The sequence below is a fragment of the Sus scrofa genome, unplaced genomic scaffold (genome assembly GCF_000003025.6).
Source record: "Sus scrofa isolate TJ Tabasco breed Duroc unplaced genomic scaffold, Sscrofa11.1 Contig1878, whole genome shotgun sequence".
Taxonomy (NCBI): domain Eukaryota; kingdom Metazoa; phylum Chordata; class Mammalia; order Artiodactyla; family Suidae; genus Sus; species Sus scrofa.
The window spans coordinates 116,035-137,535 of record NW_018084968.1 but is presented as its reverse complement, the minus strand read 5'-3'; the positions used below and the strand labels follow the sequence as shown (position 1 = coordinate 137,535).

At 41.2% G+C, this 21,501-nt stretch overlaps 2 protein-coding genes across 2 annotated transcripts; one reads left to right on the top strand and one right to left on the bottom strand.

The window, feature by feature from the left end:
* Positions 1-736: 736 nt before the first annotated feature.
* Positions 737-9,316, bottom strand: LOC110258310 (hibernation-associated plasma protein HP-27-like). Its single transcript, XM_021081474.1, has 3 exons — positions 9,040-9,316; positions 5,622-5,759; positions 737-1,370 (listed from the first exon to the last, which is right to left on the bottom strand). Exons 1-3 carry the CDS (start codon positions 9,080-9,082, stop codon positions 805-807), a joined length of 747 nt encoding a protein of 248 aa, XP_020937133.1. The 5' UTR covers positions 9,083-9,316; the 3' UTR covers positions 737-804.
* A 5,546-nt stretch (positions 9,317-14,862) lies between these two features.
* On the top strand, positions 14,863-20,206 carry LOC110258309 (protein HP-20 homolog). Its single transcript, XM_021081473.1, has 3 exons — positions 14,863-15,006; positions 17,525-17,647; positions 19,691-20,206. The coding sequence occupies exons 1-3, from the start codon at positions 15,000-15,002 to the stop codon at positions 20,128-20,130; spliced, it is 570 nt and encodes a 189-aa protein (XP_020937132.1). The 5' UTR covers positions 14,863-14,999; the 3' UTR covers positions 20,131-20,206.
* Positions 20,207-21,501: the final 1,295 nt, after the last annotated feature.

The window sequence follows — 21,501 nt, the reverse complement described above, 5'->3', positions numbered from 1 at the left end:
AGGTCGCAGAGTCTCAGATGTGTGGCTGCGGCTGTGGCTGTGGTGAAGGATGGAAGCTGCAGATCCAATTCCACCCCTAGTCTGGGAACCTTCATATGCGGCTATGAAGAAAAAAAGCATGGACAGCCATGGAAGCCTTCCTAACTATAGCCAAAAAATACAGATATTAGTGGCATACCTGGGAATTGATTGATGAGCGATGGAGAGGAGTCGGAGTCGTGCTCGACAGTTGCCCTTTAGAACACTGAGTGGCGCTGTCCACTCACCAAGGGGAAAAGACTCATTTTTGAAAGCATTTTCGGCAATCATTTTCCTGGGAGATGAGACTCTAATTATCCCGCTTGAGGAACATATAAGGCAATTGAGCAGCCCTCTCTAAAAGGAGACTAGATTGAATTGGGACAAATAAAAACATAAAAAGAAAAATTTATGCTTCTCAGCAGTGCCGCTGGGTTAATCCTTTACATTAGGTCAGGTCACTCCTCTGTTCAAAACCCTCCGGTGGATCCCCATTTATTCATGGGTAAAAACCTAAGTCCTGATAGTGCCTGGCAAGACCCAACAGGATCTGACGCTTCTCCTCTTTCCCCCACCCCACCCCCACCCCAGCTTGCTTTGACATAGATGTTAATTATCCAGTATGTATAGTGTGTGAAATTCATTTGAACTCTCCACTTGCTATTTGCCTATTTTTTTCTTATGTTGGTTACAATTCAAAAATACAAAGAATAAGAACTAGTGGACCACCTGATGGACATTCATTTACTAATTTCAGAGATCATCTTTAAAATCAATTGTTCAGCCTCACATTTCATTTATGTGGAACGATCTTTTTTTTTTTTTTTTTTTTTTTTTAAAGTGTACCAGAGAGGAATATTGTGTCCTCGAAGTTAGACCCTCTCGAGGAAGGGGGCAGTTTGGCGTGAAGCAAAACCCCCAAAACACAGTTTGAATCGTTCCTTCTTCAAGTTCTGCTTGGCTCCGCTTGGACTCCAGCCAGACCTTGTCGCCCTGCCCCAGCTCTAAGAGAGCAGTTCCTGAGAGGTGGCCGTAACCTCCCTCAGCCTCGGCTTCTCCCTGGCTGACTTGAGTTCCATTCCTCATGAGCCCCACGCTGGCAGCTCGCTGGAACGTCTCCACGTGATATCCAAAGTGGTAGAGTCCCCGGATGACGCAGGTAAACACCCCCGTGGTGAGATTGAAGTGGCCCTGATGGTTGTGCAGGGTTTCGTTGAAGACGATGGGCTGGGAGGGGGCTGGGAACGGCTCGGTTAGCTTGACAGCGAAGGCTGACATTTGTCTGGGTGGACAGTTCTTAATATCTCCAGGTATCCCGTTCAGCCCGGGTGGTCCTGGTACACCAGGGGCTCCTAGACTCCCAAACAAACAAACAAAACAAACAAAAAGCCAGGCTGGAATGAGGTGCTTGTGAATCATTTTCACCCTCAGTGACTCTTTCCTTGCTCTGCCTCCTACCCCCGCCCAGCATCTCTACTGATCCTCTTTTACTTCAGTCTGGAAAACATTCTCTCTCCTCTGTTTGCCAGGCACAGTACTCATGACACTGCAATATAAACCTGGCTTGGGAGTTCCCGTTGTTGCTCACAAAATAGTGTCAATGAGGATGCAAATTGGATCCCTAGCCTTGCTCAGAGGGTCAAGGATTCTGGGATGCTGCAAGCTGTGGTGCAGACCTGCAGCTGCTGCTCTGATTCCATCCCTAGCCTAGGAACTTCTATATGCTGCAGGTGTGGTGGTAAAAAGAAAACAAACAAATAAACAAACAAACAAACTTGGCTTAAAGGGTTGGATCCCCTATTTGACAGTGACTTTCCTGAAGGCTGGAATACAAAGTTCCCCTCTAAAAGTTATGGAATTATTTTTGCTACGGAATTGACTCTCATTATTCGGTTAAATGGAAGAAGGAAGAATAAAGGAAAGGAGTTCTCGTCGTGGCGCCGTGGTTAACGAATCGGACTAGGAACCATGAGGTTGCAGGTTCAGTCCCTGCCCTTGCTCAGTGGGTTAACGATCCGGCGTTGCCGTGAGCTGTGGTGTAGGTTGCAGACGCGGCTCGGATCTCGCGTTGCTGTGGCTCTGGTGTAGGCTGGCAGCTACAGCTCCGATTAGACTCCTAGCCTGGGAACCTCCATATGCCGCAGGAGCGGCCCAAGAAATGGCAAAAAAAAAAAAAAAAAAAAAAAAAAGAATAAAGGAAAATAGGAAAAAAGGAATGAAAGAAGGTAGAAGAGAGGAGAGGTGAGAAAGAAGAGGAATAGAGGAAGGAAATGATTTTCCAAAGTTACTGTATTGCTATGAAATTTTATTTTTTTTACTACAACCTGGGAGTCAAAGATTGCAAGGCAGTAATGTGTAGTGAGGAGATCAGAATCTCTGGCTAATGTCAGAGAATTTCCCTTTTAAACATGCTTCGTAGGCATTTTAAGGGAAGCATTGCCTTAAAACACCTATTTATCTAGCAATCTTGAGTCAAAGTAACGGAATAAGTGGCATGTATGGTGAACAGTGCATAATTCTTTGCAATACTGACCTTGGTCATTACATCTTATACTAAAAATAAGTTTTATATTGGAAAAAATGCTTGTACTAATCAAACTATGTGGACTTCAAAAAAAAAAGAATTATTATTAACTATTATTTTGGCTCACACATCTGCAAGTAAGCTGTATAAAACCTCACCAATGAGCACATACCTCACAAGATAGAAGAACTGAAATTAGTATGATCATCTGTTCTTCAATTTTAAATTTAACATTATTGGTTGCCATGCACTTCCACAGTTTCTTACATTCACTAGTAGGCAAGCACAAACAAGTTGCAGAGGATAAATGTGAACTTGCATAAAGAGCAATATTTGAGGGAATTTTATCTGCAAATATAACTTCACCTGCAATTTGAGAAAATTGCCATTTCTAGACTTTAAAATTCAAGTATCTATTTTTGTGACCGAGGATGATTTCCCCATGGTGAGTCCAAACTTCCTTTTTCTTTCTTTTTTTCAAATGTAGAACATAAGTTATGATCTGGGGATTTTCTAAAGTCACACAGCTTGTTTATGACAGAATCTGGCATTCTCCTAATTTTTGGGTGTATTGCCTTCCATGACGTCACCCTGTTTCTTGGAAGGGGCTATAAATGTTCAAATATAATTCATACATTCAAGTATAATGATAAGTACCAAGCATGTGGCATCTGGTGCAGTAAAATACTTCATGTGTATCCCAGATTTGCTCCTTCTCTGTTCATCAATCTGGGACTACATACTAGAGGAATTGATGTCTCATCCTGGTTGTACTACTTACTAACCGTATTAATTTAAGATATGATGCTCCTTGGATTAGTGGCTGTCCAGTCCATTGTATTCTCATGATGGTAGAAGTTCAAGCAGAGGGAACATGCAATGCCTGTTAAACCCTCAACTTGGAGAGGCACACTGACACTTCCACCCAATTCTATTGGTCAAAGCAAGTCACATGGCCAAGCTCAACAGCAATAAGTTGGGGACAGTTCCTGTCTCCTCTGGTAAGAGACACTGTAAATCCACATGGAAAAGGGCATACATGTATATTGTAAAACTGAAACTTAGGGAGGGATTGGGGATGATAACTCAATGTACCAGAACTAAAATAACAGTATGTACATGAATTTCAAAAGATTATTTAAATATGTTTGCTTACACAAAAAAATACCACTTTCTTCTGTATTAAGAGTAAATCTTCATAGTCAGAGCCCCCCCAATTTAAGGTATGATCTTTATTTCCTATTCAATACATGATTGACATGAATCCAATGAGATTATGTGATCATGAAGAACTGGAACATAAAATATGTTATAGATAATATGTTTTCCTATCTTATGGAAAGCCAGAGTGAGGTACAGGTTTAGTGTCATACATCAGACTCTCTTTCTCAAAACTTTCATCACAAGGAATTTTGCATCTGATAAAATTATACCTCCAGATTCTTGCAACCATATCAATGGTTGTCATTTCTATATGATCTGCAGATGAAGATGGCATATTTTTTTCCTTTATAATATTGCAGTGATGTGTAATTTTCAATGCAGTAATCCATATAGACTTCTCGGCACAGTTCCTAGCATAAAGGAAGTGCTTAATCATTATTTGACTTTTATTATCTTAATTTTTCAAAATCCTAGGCATAGAATTCAGAACACATGGTAATACCTGTAAGCAGGCCCACAGCCGTTGACAAATTATCTTAAACACTTCAAGCCACAACATCTGCACCTGGGCATTGCACCCAAGGCCGCCCATCAGAATCATCTGGGGTCCTCTAAAAATCCAGATGCCTTTACTGCCCTCTCAGTGACACTGATTTATTAGATCTGTGTGGTAGACCGCATGCCCGTTTCCAGCCTTTTAGTCTCTCTCTCTGCCAGCTGACCTTGAATTACGCATTAGCTGGTAGAGTATATTCCCACCTTCACTGAGGTTTGGTCCCATGCTGTTTTGGGCAGTGGGCATGCAGACAGGAGTGATGGTGTGTAAACTCTCAGTTTGGGCTTCAGGGCCATCACGTGCTCATTTTCCTCCTAGCATGGCCAAAGGAAAGCATGCTCCAGGTAGCCACTGTTCTTTCTCACTGGACCTCGGAATGAAACACAGGGCAGATGTTTGCTCTCAACTTAAATCCTAAAACCAGGCTCAATAGGTCTGTAGCCTGAAGCTGAGTTGTCCCATGGGACCTGCAGACTTGTGAGTCAAAATACTTCATTGGGTGGATTTTTATTAATAGCACCTGTTTGTTTTTTTGTTTTTTTTCCTGAAGTATAGATGATTTAAAAGGCTGTTTTCATTTCTGCCATACAGCAAAGTGATTCAGTTATTCATATATGTGTATTCTTTTTCCTATTCTTTTCCATTGTGGTTTATTACAGGATATTGAATATAGTTCCCAGTGCTATGTAGGAGGACCTTCTTGTTTCTCCATCCTATATATAATGGTTTGCATCTGCTAGTTCCAAACTCCCAATCCTTCTCTCCCTCCCACCCCCTTACTCCTTGGCAACCACAAGTCTCTTCTTTATATCTGAATGCTACTCCATTTTGATTTATTTGTTGTGAAGCATTTTTTTGTGACAACAGATAGTACAGTTGGGATTTGGCTTCAGAAATTTTTTTTTTTTAAGGTCTGCACCCCGGCATATGGAGGTTCCCAGGCTAGGGGTCCAATCAGAGCTACAGCTGCTGGCCTACGCCACAGCTACAACACCACCAGATCTGAGCCATGTCTGCGAACTACACCACAGCTCATGGCAATGCCAGATCCTTAACCCACTGAGCGAGGCCAGGGATTGAACCTGCAACCTCATGGTTCCTAGTCAGATTTGTTTCCACTGTGCCATGGCAGGAACTCCAGAAATATTTTTTAAAGCATTCCAAGTAGTTATATGTGCAAATGTAATGGAGAAACAAGGAGGAAGGAGATGGAACTTGCCAGTTCTGTGCCCTTTTAACCAAGAAGTTTGTTTTGATAATCACAGTCCATCATGGTCACCTTAGACCTTTTGATGATTAAGGTCATTTCTATAGAATAATAAGAAAGCTGGGAAGAAGCAGAAGAAAGATGATTCTCACCTGTCATGCCAGGATACCCAGGATAACCTGGGGGACCAGGAGGCCCTGGAGGTCCTGAAAGGTCACAATGCCCAGGATTTTCTTGGTCTCCAGAGGACACCACAGCCACGAGCATGGACATGGCCAAAATCCAGACCCCTGCATCAGAGAAGCAAGAAAGGTGGACACTTGGTCAGTGCTGGCATTTCCTTCATGTTAATATGAATCATATGCGATGGATTTCCTGGTGGAGATAGGATGTTATTTTCTTTGGAGGAAGAAATCCTGTCCTAAAAAGTTATATTTATGTGTATGGGAAGTTTCTCATCTTTGGAACTATCCCTTTAAGTTAGGTACCAATGACATATATCCATCCATCTCTCAAAGGGAAAGTTTATTTTTTTAAATTATTTTTTTATTTTCCCACTGTACTGCAAGGGGATCAAGTTATCCTTACATGTACACATTACAATTACATTTTCCCCCCACCCTTTGTTCTGTTGCAACATGAGTATCTAGACATAGTTCTCAATGCTACTCAGCAGGATCTCCTTGTAAATCTATTCTAAGTTGTGTCTGATAACCCCAAGCTCCTGATCCCTCCCACTCCCTCCCCCTCCCATCAGGCAGCCACAAGTCTATTTTCCGAGTCCATGATTTTCTTTTCTGTGGAGATGTTCATTTGTGCTGGATATTAGATTCCAGTTATAAGTGATATCATATGGTTTTTGTCTTTGTCTTTCTGGCTCATTTCACTCACTATGAGATTCTCTAGTTCCATCCATGTTGCTGCAAATGGCATTATGTCATTCTTTTTTATGGCTGAGTAGTATTCCATTGTGTATATATACCACATCTTCCGAATCCAATCATCTGTCGATGGACATTTGGGTTGTTTCCATGTCCTGGCTATTGTGAATAGTGCTGCAATGAACATGCGGGTGCATGTGTCTCTTTTAAGTAGAGTTTTATCCGGATAGATGCCCAAGAGTGGGATTGCGGGGTCATGTGGAAGTTCTATGTATAGATTTCTAAGGTATCTCCAAACTGTTCTCCATAGTGGCTGTACCAGTTTACATTCCCACCAACAGTGCAGGAGGGTTCCCTTCAAAGGGAAAGTTTAACAGGATATATTTTGGCTTTTTAAGGAGTATGGTATGAACTATTGGAACTGGTCCAGTGGGAGGAACTGTTGGAAGGAAAAAGATATATGTAGCCTAACACTCTACTGGTAAAGAGAAGCAGTATACAATGCAGCAATACAGTTTAGTGGCCCTGGTATAAGACAATGTGGTTTGGGACCTACTTCAATGATTGTGTAATGCTTGGAAAAATCGTCACCTTTCAGTTAATTCTAATAATCATAGGAAGTATTACTATAAGCATCTCCATTTCATGGATGAAGAATTTGAAGACTGGAAGATGAAATTATTTTTCTAAGGTCACACAGCTTGTGGATGCAAGCTCACAAACACTTAACCATTAAGTAATGCTGTCTTATAGCATACATATTTGAGACATACATACTGTGAGAGAAAGAACTTCATTCTTTTCACCAAGAGGAGTCCCTAAAGGTGGAAGTTAGGACATTGGATAAATTAATCGTTGGGCTCTAAGGACGTGACCTTGTTTCGGCAAAATGTTTACGCATCTAAACAGTGAAGGCAGGTCAATTTTTTAACCCAGATCTGATTCCTGCTTTAGTGAGGCTGTAAGTACAATTATATAATTATGATTTATTTGATGGAGCTAGGGCCCCTAGGAGCCTCTAAGTACATAAAACAGAATTTGGTTCCAATGCATAGAGAAGGAAAGGATTTCCGTGAGAAACAAATTCTAACAGTTTGAATATTAAATGCAACATTATGTTAATTGTAATTAAAGTCTAGCCAAGCCTGGGGACATGTAGTTCACACAAATATGTAACTACTTCCTGTGGCAATATATACTTTGTAATAGATTGCTGAATTCTGTATGCTAATATCTACCAAAGAATTACAGGTCAGTGTTTCATGAGAAATTTACCTCTGTGAAGCATAATGTTCCTGAATGGAGTGGGACGACCTGGGCTGGTTCCTTAAAACTCAAGTGGAGGGAGAAGACAAGGATTATATTGTGAGGTTTGTTGGTTTCTACAAGAGTAGAGTCCATGTGTTATTGCTTACCTGTGTGGTCCATGAAGAGAATTGCCAAAAGACTTAGTCTGGGGCTCCTAGGTTTAGACAATGCTACGGATAAGGGGTGGGGTGATGGTTCGTCAGACAGAGACAAGGCAACCAGTGTACTCTTGAGTTTCATAACTTTCCCAAAAGCTGGACTAATGGAGCCTATCAATACCTACAGTCCTGGAGATGTGGGGAGTCTATCACGGATTAGGATTGGGAAATGTCAGGGTGGGTGTAGCCTGCTACAGCATGAGGACAATTCATGGGCCCAGGGAAGGAATGTGGTGTGAACGCCTGGCCGGGAGTTAGTTTGAAAATGAAGGAAAGCCCAGAACACGAATAGCTTTGAGTCAGATATTATATTGGCAACTTAATTGGAGTTATCTGTGCTAAATTTTTAACTTAAATGCATGAGAATTTATAGATTTATAAATTATAGATTTAGACAGAGATTTCACTAAATGACCCTCTCTTTTCACAAGAAATGGATTAAACAAAACATAGCAGTTATTGGGTGAACATAAACAGGTCAATAGAGCAGGGTCAAAAACTGTGGACCCTAGAGCCAAAATCCCCATTCCAAAGGTGGGTTCTGTACAAGTTACTAGATATCTGTTTACCTCCATTGCTTTTTTTTTTCCTTTTTCTTTTTAGGGGCACACCTGCAGCATATGGAAGTTCCTGGGCTAGGGGTTGAATCAGAGCTGCAGCTGTGGGCCTATGCCACAGCCACAGCCATGCCAGATCTGAGCCACATATGCGGCAATGCCAGATCCTTAATCCACTGAGCAAGGCCAGGCATCGAATCTGCATCTTTATGGATACTAGTTGGGTTATTAACCCTCTGAGCCACAACGGAAACTCCTCTCTGCCTCTATTTCATTATGTATAATTTGAAGAATAACAGTAACCCATATCATGGGCTCCTTGTGTATTAAGTAAAGTAATCATGCAAATTCTGGTACATAATAAATTCACAATAAATGTTAGCTATTGCTTTTGTTCTCATTATCACTATTGCTTACAAATCAATAAATTGAGATTTCACAAAAGATGAGGCTATATATAATAGAATAAAATGTTTGCTTACTTTTTCTTAAGCTTCCGTCGGCATAAACCTCTCTAGAGTAAAGCATGTTTATTTCTTTTGTGCTATGGTCAGTTATTCTGCATTTTATGGGAATTCAGTAATAAAAAGAGTATTAAAAACTTAGAATCAGACCTGAAGCAAAGTAAAATGTTTTAATACTGTTGTCTTCATAAGGGAGCCTTACCTGTGATTCCCATGAAGAAATTTCCTCTTACTTCCCCAGGCATCCTGACTTGTGGAAAGAAGCTTGAACAACCATATACAATGTCTTAATGTCCCTGATCCAGTTTCATGAGCTTCATTTAGAAAGGTTCAGGGGAGCTGATTAAATCAATTGATTTCAATAAATGTTTGATTTCTTATCTCTCCTGGGGTTAATGGGCTCGTTAATTTTTAACCAGAGAGAATTCAGGGCAACCGACATTCAAACTGGGGTCCTTGTCTCCACAGACCTCTGGCGGTGAGTTGTTGGCTGAAGACCGGAACATGGATTATTGAAGCAAGTGGACTCTGCCCTGAATCTATGCCTATTTTTGCCAAATCCTAGCCCCAGAATATGGACCCATCTCCCCTTATTCTTCCTCCTGCCTACAGAATAGGACCAGAGGTGTTCATTGAGTCTATTAACTTGGATTTTTTTCCTTGGCACTCAAAGACAGAAGCGGGAATTAAAGAATGCCAGTGGGAAGGGTATGAAAGCTACAAGTTCTGTGTGATTCTTGACAGCTGACATGAAATATTACTACCAATTTAGCAGCTAAAACAGCATCCATTTACTATCTCATAGTGTCCATGGGTCAGAAGTCTGGGCGTAATATAGCTGAGCCGGGCTCTCTGCTAAGAGTCTTTGTCAGTCGAAATCAGTGGGACCATAGGCCTGCCTTCCTTTCCGGAGGCACTGGGGGAAAGTCTGCTTCCAGGCTGATTCAGGCTGTTGGGAGAATCCCATTCAATGAGGTTGTAAGTCTGAGGTTCCTGTTTCCTTTCTGGCTCTTGGTCAAGGACCATTCTTAGCTCCTGAAACCTACCTTCATCAGCTATTCACACAGTTACCTGCCTTTCTCTTTTCCTTCCTTTTCTGCTTACAAGGAAGGGCTCACGTGATTACATTACGCCTGCCCAGACTATCCCAGGGAGTCTCCCCACTTTAGCTCAGGTGTGCCATATAATAAAAGAAAATCAGAGACGTGAAATCACATTCACAGGAGATTGGGCTTGACATATGGTGTGGAGGGGGCGTGATTCTACCAACCACAATATCTTCTTATTTTTTTTTTGGCCTTTTAGGGCTGCACCCAAGGCACATGGAGGTTCCCAGGCTAGGGGTCTAATTGGAGTTACAGCTGCCAGCCTACACCACAGCCACAGGAACTCAAGATCCGAGCCACATCTGCAACCTATAGTACAGCTCACGGCAACGCCTGATCCTTAACCCACTGAGCAAGGCCAGGGATGGAACCCGCAACCTCATGGTTCCTCGTCGGATTCATTTCCACTGCGCCACAACAGGAACTCCCAATATGTTCTAATTTCTGTGTGACGAATACTCAGGATTGGAATTTCCTGACTCATATGGTGGTAGGTTTTGAAGTCTTTTCCAGAGCAACTGTACCATTTCCATCCCTCTAACAACACGTGGGACCTCCAGTTGCTCTGTATCTTTGTATTATTAGCATTTTTAAAATTTTTCTCTGTCCTTGTGGGTGGTTAGTGCTATCCTGGGTTGGCTTTAATTTGTATTTCCCTAATGATTAATGATTTGGGGACATTTTTCAATGTGCTTATTTTCTATTTTCCATCTATTTTCTTAAATTATGGTATAGAGTTTATTTTTAAATTTTAAAATTTTTTATAGTTGATGTACAATGTTCTGTCAATTTCTGCTGTACAGCAAAGGGACCCAGCCATATATATGTATGTGTGTGTGTGTGTGTGTGGGTGGGTGTATACATATATATATGTTCTTTTTCTCACATTTTCCTCCATCATGTTCCATCATAAGTGGCTAGGTGTAGTTCCCTGTCCTATACAGCAGGGTCTCATTGCTTATCCATCTATATATTCTCTTTGGTGAAATGTCCATTTTCTAAAAGGATTGTTTGATTTCTTACTTTCAGGTTTAGAGCATTTGTTATGCAGTCTCTATATAAGTTCTTTGTCAGATGTGAGATTTGCAGATATTTTCTCCTAGTCTGTGACTTGTCTTTTCAATCTCTTAGCAGTATCTTAAGAGCAAGAGTTTTTCTTTCTTTTTCCTTTTTCTTTCTTTCTTTCCTTCTTTTTTTTTTTTAGGGCTGGATCCATGGCATATGGAGGTTCCTAGGCTGGGGGTTGAATCGGAGCTGCAGCCACCAGCCTACGCCACAGCCACAGCAATGCGGGGATCCAAGCCACCTCTGCAACCTGCATCCCAGCTCACAGCAATGCCTGATTCCTTAACCCACGGAGGGAGGCCAGGGATCAAACCCAAGTCCTCATGGATACTAGTTGGGTTCATTACCGCTGAGCCATGACAGGAATTCCCCAGAAGTTTCTTCTGTTCCATAAAGTCTGTTTATCAAATCCTTTCTTTTATGATTTATGTTTTTGATGTCATGTCTAAAACACCTCACTCAAGATCAGGAAGATTTTTTCCTATTTTCTTCTAAAAATACTACAGTTTTACATTTTACATTGAGACCTATCATCCATTTAGAGTTAATATTTATCTAAGGCATGAGAGTTAGGTTAAAATTAGTTTTTTTGAGTACCAATTTGTTAAATATTCTATTTTTTTCTCCGCAGAATTGGTTTTGCATCTTTGTAAAAAATAGGTTGTTCACATTCTGTGGTGGTCTATGCGGGAAAAGAGTCTGAAAAATAATGGATGTGTGTATATGTAGAACAGAATCACTTTGTTGTACAGCAGAAATTATCACAACGTTGTAAACCAACTATATCAATAAAATTAAAAAAAAAGACCTTCTAACAAATAAGCTTGGACAATCTTTAGAAAACAATGTTTAGTAAAATTCTTAAATTTCCACAATTTTTCATACACGGTTAAAAAAGAAAATATGTTTTACATCAAAAAAAAAAAAAGACAGAAAGGAAAAGAGAAATGGAGAGAGAAAGGTTAACTCAGTTACTGAAGAAATGGATATTAGAATACTGATCTTATATGGACTTGTGGTGGCCAAGGAAGAGAGAGGAGGAAGTGGGAGGGACTGGGAGTTTGGGGTTAGTAGGTGAAAACTATCACACATAGAATGGGAGTTCCTATTGTGGCTCAGAAGGTTAAGAACCTGACATAGTTTCTGAGGATGTGGATTTGATTCCTGGCCTCGCTCAGTGGGTTAAAGATCCATCCAGCATTGTCATAAGCTGCAGCTTAGGTTCCAGAGGCAGCTTGGATCCTGTGTGGCTGTGGCTGTGGCACAGGCCTGCAGCTGCAGCTCTGATTCAACCCCTAGCCTGGGAACTTCCATATGCCACAGCTGTAGCCATAAAACAACAACAACAACAACAACAACAACAAAAAAACCCAAAAAACATTGAAAATGGATAAACAATAAAGTTCTACTGTACAGCACAAGGAACTATACCCAGTATACTGGGATAGAACAGGATGGAAAATAAATTAAAAAAATAAATAGACCATGATGGAAAATAATATGCAGTCAGTCACTTTGCTGACAGAAATTGGCACAATATTGTAAATCCACTGTATTTTAATTAAAAAATCCATTACTAAGCAAAAGAAAATAGATTTGTCAAATGTGATTTACACACAGACTTTCTTTTTTGTTTGTTTTGTTTGCAAATTATTTCTGTCTCTTTATTTGTATTCTCTATTTGAAGAGACATTGTCATTATACTTTCCTTAACTTCTTTTTTTTTTTTTTTTTTTTGACTGCATCCATGGCATGTGGAAGTTCCCAATCTAGGGATTAAACCCGAGCCACAGCAGTGACAACACCGAATCTTTCATTGCTAGGCCACCAGAGAACTCCTAGACTTTCTTTTATGTTCCACTGATGTATGTTCATATCCCTCTGCCAATACCACATTGTCTTGATCACTAACACTGTATATTAAATCTTAAAAACAGAGCAGGAAATTATATGATGATATCAGTTGTTGCAGAAAAATACTTTGACAAAACTTCAGCATCCAGAGTTCCCGCTGTGGTACAACAGGATTGGCAGTGTCTCTGGAGCCCTGGGACACCAGTCTGATCCCCAACCAGGTTCGGTGGGTTGAGGATCCGCATTGCTGCATAAGTCGCAACTGTGGTTCGGATCTGATCCCTGGCATGGGAATTCCATATGCCAAGTTGGGGGGAGGCGGGCAAAAAAAAAAATGTCAATACCTATTCATACGAAAAAGTCTCAACAAACTAGGAATAAAGGAGGATGTACTCAACTTGATAAAGGACATCTATCCAAACAGCCTTTGTTAATATCATATTTATGGTCTGAAAATCACGTCTGGTACATGCCTGCTCATTTACTTCTCTTTGGTCTTGATTCTAGCCGTAACCACATCAAAACACATACTCTTAGCAAGGACCCTCCCCAATAAGAAGTACACCCTCCAAACGGAATTTTAGGGTCCACATGGAAGATGAGGAAATCTTTCCCCACCTTGTTGTATATGAGGTCAAGTTTTAACTTTATTTGATGCAAGGAAATCTCTAACCATCATCAATTATATATCTCCTTGGTAGATTTTTAAAAATCTCAATCATATCTTACACAAAAGCAAAACAATGACAACGGTTTGATACTGCTTGCAAAAGTATTCTGGGGAGTTCCCGTCATGGCGCAGTGGTTAACGAATCCGACTAGGAACCATGAGGTTGCGGTTCGGTCCCTGCCCTTGCTCAGTAGGTTAAGGATCCGGCGTTGCCGTGAGCTGTGGTGTAGGTCGCAGACGCGGCTCCGATCCCACGTTGCTGTGGCTCTGGCGTAGGCCGGTGGCTACAGCTCCGATTCGACCCCTAGCCTGGGAACCTCCATATGCCGCGGGAGCGGCCCAAGAAACAGCAAAAAGACAAAAAAAAAAAAAAAAAAAAAAAAAAAAAAAGTATCCTGGAAGTGAAGTCAGAAAACTCATTTACCTACACATTCTGGGTTGTTTACTAGATACTTAAAGTCCACTGGTAGGCCAGGCAATTTTATTCTTTTCTTTGACAGCCATCCCTATGCCATTCGGCCTTGTATTCAGGCAAGAGGTGGTTTACAGGAAAGTATCTAGAAATGACTCACTTTTGAATTAGTTCACCTGCTTTGCTTTGTTCAATGCTGAGCTCTCCCCTATGCTAACTTCTTATAAAAATGTCTTTGCTCCATATATATGTATGTTTTATATAGATACTGAAGGAGACATCTGACCCAAACTTTGGAAAATGAATAAGTTCATCAAACATCAGAGGCATAAGAATTCCAGGAAGAAAGCATAAAATAAGGATAATATGAAAGAATATGGAATGTTTTGCAAATATTTTGCTTTGTATAAAATATATCACAGATATTTTCCTTAAAAGATTGTAACAGGGATCCAAAGAGGTGAGTGCCATGCATGTTAAAACAGTAACTAATATTAATTAGCACTGTGTGCTTTATACTTGTCTGGACATTCAGTTATATATCAATTAATGCTGCTTTCCCCTTGCACATTATTCTCCTTGGAAATTGCCCTCAATTCTAGACTTGCTGCTCTGCATTTGGCTTCCTGTCAGAAAATAGTTTGTGATGACTCCATATCTGTGGTGAAACATAAGGAATAAGTCTTCTGAAAGAAGTACAATGGAAGGAGAAATGGCCACTTGACTTGGGCTTATCATAGCTGCTCCCATAATAGACCTGCTGGAAAGGAACTCTGAAAATGGACTAGGACTTGTCGCTGACAACCCTACCAAACCTGAGATCCAGATTCAGAAAAAGTGGGTGGCTTGAATCTACCTTGTGATTAAATATTAATTTTTTGTGGTTCCAGTGTGGACCAGCGGTAAATATTTGAAGAGGCGGTTTCGTACCATTTAGTTAAGGCCTTGACAGAGTGGACAGTGGCAGGGGCCCAAGCCTCGGACACACGGCTAGGCATTTCAGAAAGAAATTTGAGAGAAGCCCACCCCCACAGAGGAAAGGCTTTGTCCTGAGAATGGCTGGTAGGAGACGGACACAGGTTGTGGGAGGGGGTGATCTCCTGGTTCAAGTTTTTACAAGAGGGCGGATAGAGGGTATCATTTTGTTAACAGAGGTATGAATATCCTTGCGCCAAAAATGGGTTCTGAGATTATGTCTCTGGGGGAGAGAGAATAAACCTGGTGAATGTGGGAGTTCCTGTTGTGGCTCAGAGGGCACCTGACACATTGTCTGTGAGGATGCAGGTTCAATCCCTGGACTCAGTGGGTTAAGGATCTGGCGTTGCTGCAAGCTGTGGTATAGATCACAGATGTGGCTTGGATCCCAAGTCATGGTGGCTGTGGCATAGGCCAGCAGCTACAGCTTCAGTTCGACCCCTAGCCCAGGAACTTCCATATGCCACAAGTGTGGCCCTAGATAGGAAAAAAAAAAAAAGAATGCCATCCAACTCAGGGTTCTTCTTGTGGGTTGCAGTACTACAAGACTTGGCTGGAAAAGAAAAGTGAAAGCCAAGAGCAGAGGATTTGAAGAAATGAGAGGGCAGGGGCCACTGGCTAACAACTAATTAAAAACATCTCAAATGATATACATGTATGACTGGGTCACTTTGCTGTACAGCAGAAATTGGCACCACACTGCAAACCAACTATACTTTAACAAAAAATTTTTAAAACTACTTGTAATTAAGCATGCCGATTCTTCATTCAGAATGCCTTGAATTAGAATCCTGTCTCAGGCTATAATTAACTAGCAGTCTGGTTAGGAATAAGTAGGATCGCTTCTTTGAATCTCAAACCACTAATCTGTAAACTGGAATAGGAACCTTACCCTGTAGGGATAGAACAAATTGTTCTAAATACTTTCACTATAAGCTTCTTTGTCATTGACATCTCTGTCACAAGCATTTTTTGCTACAAATGTTTTTGCCTGTAACTAATTGGCTGTTAGGCAATTTTGCTGTAAAAGATAAAATCATGAAAAATAAAAGGAGGACATTTAAAAAAAAAGAAAAAAATGAAACAGAAGAAATGAATAACAAAATTCAAAAGACTTTATTGTGACATACAAAGTATTTAAATACATTAAAATATGTGCAGATTCATAGCGATACTCTGCAAATAACTGATTTTACTTTGTAGATTGTACCTAAGCACTTGTCTTCCAAGTCTTTTGCAGTATTTTATACTCTTTTCTCTTTTCCTCTTTTGGTTTGCTGATTTCTCTTCATTTGGCATCACACTTTTCCTTTTTTGCTAAAAATTCCTCCTTCATTAAGAGAGGAATCAGGGAGTTGCCTGGTAGACTAGCAGTTAAGGACTTGGCATTGTCACTGCTGTGGCTTGAGTTCAGTCCCTGGTCCAGGAGCTTCTGCATGCCATGGGTGCAGCCAGAGAGAGAGAGACGTCCATTGAAAGATGTTCCAAAGTTCTATGCCACATGTGGATTCAATTCTATGCCTTCAAATCACCTGAGGATTTGCAAACTAATATGTTGTCATTTTCTAGCATAGGATTCACTATGGCTTTTCACTCATTTGACACCTCTAATAATTTTTATCACCGTATTTTCTATCAAGTTGATACATGCAGTTGTGATCATCCACCGTTTTAAGACGGCCACATCTCCTTGTCTCTGAAGAGACCGTTATGAGGGCTAAGATTTATGTAATGTAAGAATACTGAATCAGTGGAGAAATGAAACCACACAACTGTCAAGCAGTTATTTTATCTTCAACAGTGAAATTGCCTTATGGCCCATTGGTTACGTGGCAAAAATGTTTGTCGTGAAAATGCTTGTGGCAGAGATGTCTGCCACAATGATGTTTAGGCAGAAACCCTGGTCATGTAATGAAAACTTAATAATACAGTGTTTCTAGCACAATGTCTTTTCCATAATAAGCTCTCAATATGTGATAGGCTTTGATGAGAACGAATCATTTAGCAATCCAAGAAACATCATCAGGATTTCTCATTGCGGCTCAGCGGTAATGAACCCGACTAGCATCCATGAGGATGCGGGTTCGATCCCCCCATGAGGATGCATTGCTGTGAGCTGTGGTTTAGGTCGCAGATGTGGCTCGGATGTAGGCTGACAATTGCAGCTGCAATTTGACCCATAGCCTGGGAACTTCCATATGCCACAGGCATGGCCCTAAAAAGACAAAAAAAGAGAAAAGAAGAAAAGAAAAGAAGCATTATAAAGTGCTTACTATATGCTATCATTTCAAAGATGGATGAAAACAAAGGTTGACCATCAAGGGTACAGAAATACTTCTGAGTAATTATTGCTGTGTATTAGGTGGTAAAGAAGGGGTGTCAATACCCTTTAGGTTAAGTTCAGAGTGTTACTTGCTCAGTTTACTGGTAAAGATAGGGGTGATGGTTGAGTCCATGTGTCTAATTCTAGAGATAATACCTTTGCTGGACCAGGTTGTGACCCTACCTGTCTAGTCTTCAAATAAAAGTAAAACAAAACAAAACAAACAAACAAACAAAACAGGAAAAAAAAAAAAAACAACCCTCTCTTTGTTTTTTAATCAAGGTATCTGGATACTGGCCAGCATCATCCTAGCGGCTGTGTTGGAGAAAGGAGGATGTGTTGGGCCTCCAGGGCCACGAGGGCCTCCAGGACCTCCAGGTCTCATGGGGTTTCCTGGTTTCAGAGGTGAGAAATATACTTCTTCTGCCCTTTACTTGCCCCCTTTGTTTCATATTCCTAGTAGAAAAGTCATCGTCTCCATAGGCTCGGGATCCTGAGGCGTTGAGGATGGAAAGAATGCGGAGAAAATGATTCGCTGTAGGCCTGGGTCCCAAGGCGGGGTGACCAGAGCCCAAATCACAGAGGGCAAGAGAGACCGGCCTAGCTCTCGTGGGTTAGTCATGGGGGGAGCAGGTGCTAAGTAGAGTCGGTATCGTGAATCAGACTGTCTGGTAAACAGCAAGAAAACCCGGGGGGCGTTATGAGTTTATCAGGGCATCATGTACCATCAGAGCAACTGGATTTCCCTGGGCACTCAGAGCCCCAAAGCTAGTTATTAAGAAAACAATGAGGCCCCATGAACACCTGAACAGGCAGCAAATTTCCCCTAGATTCTGTCCTGGTTACCTGGTTACCCAGAACTTCCTGGTAGCTCGGTGAGACTGGACCTAGAGGGGACTCTCAGGGAAGCTCACAATTCTGTGTGAGACTCTTGTGGGACCATTATCATTGGTCATTATCCTCAGGGATTAGATTGGGTAATCTAAAGGTTTTCTGGTCCCCAGGTTTGGACACCCAGGTCTTTTATTTATCATCCTCAATAAGGTTAGAGTCATTAGGATTCTCTGGTGGCTCAGCAGGTTACGAATCCAGCAATGTCACTGCTGTGGCGCAGGTTCAATCTCTGGCCCAGGATGGGCACGGCCAAAAAAAAAAAAAAAGATTGGAGTCATTAGCGACACTTAGCCACACCCAAATCAGAATGAGCTAATATGTAGGCTCATTATCATCCATACAGTTTCCAGAAATCACACTGTTCTCTCTTTACTGTTACTTTTCCCCTAAAATAGCCCAGGCAGTACAGAATCTTATCAAAAAAAACAAAAAACAAAAAACAAAAAAACAAAAACAAAAACAAAAAACCGGGAGGACAACAGAATTAATCATAGCCAATGTATGTTGTCTTAACATTTGGTTTCTTTAATGGACAAATAAAAATTGTAGATATTTAAGGTGAGATTTTATACATGTGTCCGTTGTGAAATGACCATCGTCAAGCCAATTAATGTATCTATCACCTCAGATAGTTACCCGTTTTTTGTGTGTGCTGAGAACATTTAGGATCCACCCTCTTAGTAAGTTTCAAATATACAGTACAGTATAGTTACTTGCAGTCACCAAGCTGACCATTAGATACCAGAAGTCATTCAGGCTGTGTAACTGACACTTTGTATCCTTTGACCCACATCCCCCTCCTAGATACCCCAAGTCATTCAGGCTGTGTAACTGACACTTTGTATCCTTTGACCCACATAGCCCCACTAGATACCAGAAGTCATTCAGGCTGCGTAACTGACACTTTGTATCCTTTGACCCACATCGCCCCACCTCCCTCTTTGGTGTGTATTTGATTAAAAGGGAAAAGAAAAGAAATAGAGCCATGTTGGGATTCATCTGCATTCTCACTCTCTGATACGGCAAGAATTGTGAATTTTCAATGGACAGTCACAATGCTGTTCCTTAAATCTCGAGAACCTAATCCTCCTGCATGACCAAAATGGTGTATCCTTTGATTCACATCTCCCTTGTTCCCCCGCCCCCCAATCTCTGGCAATCAGCATTCTGTGTCTGCTTCTATGAGTTCAACTTTTTTAGGTTCCACAGGTATGTGAGGTCATGCCGTGTAGGTCTTTCTGTAAGGCTTAAAGTTTGGTAAGCCCTGTATTTGGTACTTTAAATGCATTGTCTCATTCCAACTTCAGTCATACGAGAGGTCAATAATGTTATTTTCAGGTGAAGAAATACAGCCCAGAAAGATTAATTGACTTTCGCAAGACCACATGGTTGCTCAGTTTCAGAGAGGTGACTCAACCATTGACTCACACATCAAAGATCCATCTCTTGACCATGATGTTATAACCAAAAAGTGGTGGTTTTCCCAGATCCCCCGAGGTATCACCTTTTAGCAGATGCTCTGACCTTCCTCCTGGATCTTCTCCGTCTTCCCAGGTCCACCAGGATTACCAGGATTACCAGGATATCCAGGACCAAATACAAAATGCCCATGTAAGAGGGAGTCAGCCTTCACTGTGAAGCTCAGTGGCAAGCTGCCTTCACCTTCGAAGCCTGTCAACTTCACGGAGGTCCTGTACAATGCCCAGAAGGACTTTGGGGAGGACACAGGGGTCTTCACCTGTGAATTGCCAGGAAATTACCATTTCGTCTTTGATGTAGAGCTCCGTCACTGCAAGGTGATAATTTGGCTGATGAAGGACAAAAGTCCTGTCTTAGAAAAGCATCAGGTCTCCACCCAAGAGATCAGGAATCTCTCTGGCATGTTGACCCTCCCACTGAGCAAAGGTGATAAGGTGTGGCTGGAAGCAGAAGTGGAAACTAAAGATCCGGAGCAAGCCCTAGCCATAATCTATTTCTCTGGTTTTCTGATATAGTCCTGGCCTCTATATAACAAAGACAAACCCCTTATGATTCTGCTAAAGCAAACAAATAAATATGCATATCATGGCCTCTTGGGCTTTCCTTTTCTTAGCATTTTGGAATTTGGGGTAAAGAAATATGAGGGAACAGGTAGATTTGGTCACAGTGGAACTGGGCCTTAGAATTCTTTTCCAGAAAGCAAGACATTATTTCACTTAAAAATCACTCTTTTAAGATTTAAAATATATGGGAGTGGAGTTCCCATCTTGGCATAGCAGAAACGAATCCGACTAGGAACCATGAGGTTGCAGGTTTGATCCCTGGCTTTGCTCAGTGGGTTAAGGATCCAGTGTTTCTGTGAGCTGTGGTGTGGGTTGCAGATGCAGTTCAGATCCTGCATTGCTGTGGTTGTGGCTAGGGCTCTGATTCGACCCCTAGCTTGGGAACTTCCACATGCCATGGGTACAGCCCTAAAAATAAAAGGCAAAAAATAAAAAAATAAAATATATGGGAGGATGTGCATAGGTTATATGCAAATACTATATAAGGGACTTGAGCATCCACAGATTTTAGTATTCTGGGGGTAGAGGTGCATCTTGGAACCAATCCCCTGTGGATACTGAGGGACAACTGCACATTCAGTGTATATTCGGCAGTAAATAGTACCTTCATTTACTAACATGCTCCTCATTGGCTAAATTTTTAGGTACAGAAGACATATTATTTATTGATTTACAAATAAAAGATTTTATTAAATGTTAAAAAAGTCACTCTTCTAATAGTTACCAAGGCCATTCATTCTGTCACTTAGTCCCCAGATGCCCATTATGAGCTGGAGACCCTTTTATCCAAAGGAAACATGGTCCCCCCTTGACTCAATCTACTCAACCATCTAATTGGCAAGTTCTGCATCCCTCTAAAACTTTCCTTTTCTATCTTTCTCACTGCAAATTCTGTCAAGTCTTTTTTTTTTTTTTTTTTTTTTTGCTTTTTTTAGGGCCACATCCATGGCATATGGAGGTTCCCAGGCTAGGAGTTGAAACAGAGCTACAGCTGCCCGCCTATGCCACAGCCACAGCCACAGCAACGCCAGATCCGAGCTGCATCTTCGACCTACACCACAGCTCACAGCAATGCTGGATCCTTAACCCACTGAGTAAAGCCAGGGATTGAACCTGCATCTCATGGATACGAGTCAGATTCGTTTCCACAGAGCAATGATGGGAACTCCCTGTCAAGTCATTTTTATAGTTAAAGATGGTTAAAGTAAAACACATTGCCATTATTCTGCTTAAGATAACAGTAGGATTTACACTCCTTCCAAAACAACAAAAATTTGGGGAAATATTGTATGATTTACAGTAACATAATTAATGACATAGGAG

What these genes read in the sequence shown, in the direction of transcription:
- LOC110258309 (XM_021081473.1), top strand. An exon ending in GGGGTTTCCTGGTTTCAGAG is followed by an intron (nt 17,648 to 19,690) that starts GTGAGAAATATA and finishes CCGTCTTCCCAG; the next exon opens with GTCCACCAGGATTACCAGGA.
- LOC110258310 (XM_021081474.1), bottom strand. Translation starts at nt 9,082, where the DNA reads ATGCCTGGGGAAGTAAGAGGAAATTTCTTCATGGGAATCACAG. An exon ending in TTTCTTCATGGGAATCACAG is followed by an intron (nt 5,760 to 9,039) that starts GTAAGGCTCCCT and finishes TCTCTGATGCAG; the next exon opens with GGGTCTGGATTTTGGCCATG. An exon ending in TGGGTATCCTGGCATGACAG is followed by an intron (nt 1,371 to 5,621) that starts GTGAGAATCATC and finishes TTGGGAGTCTAG; the next exon opens with GAGCCCCTGGTGTACCAGGA.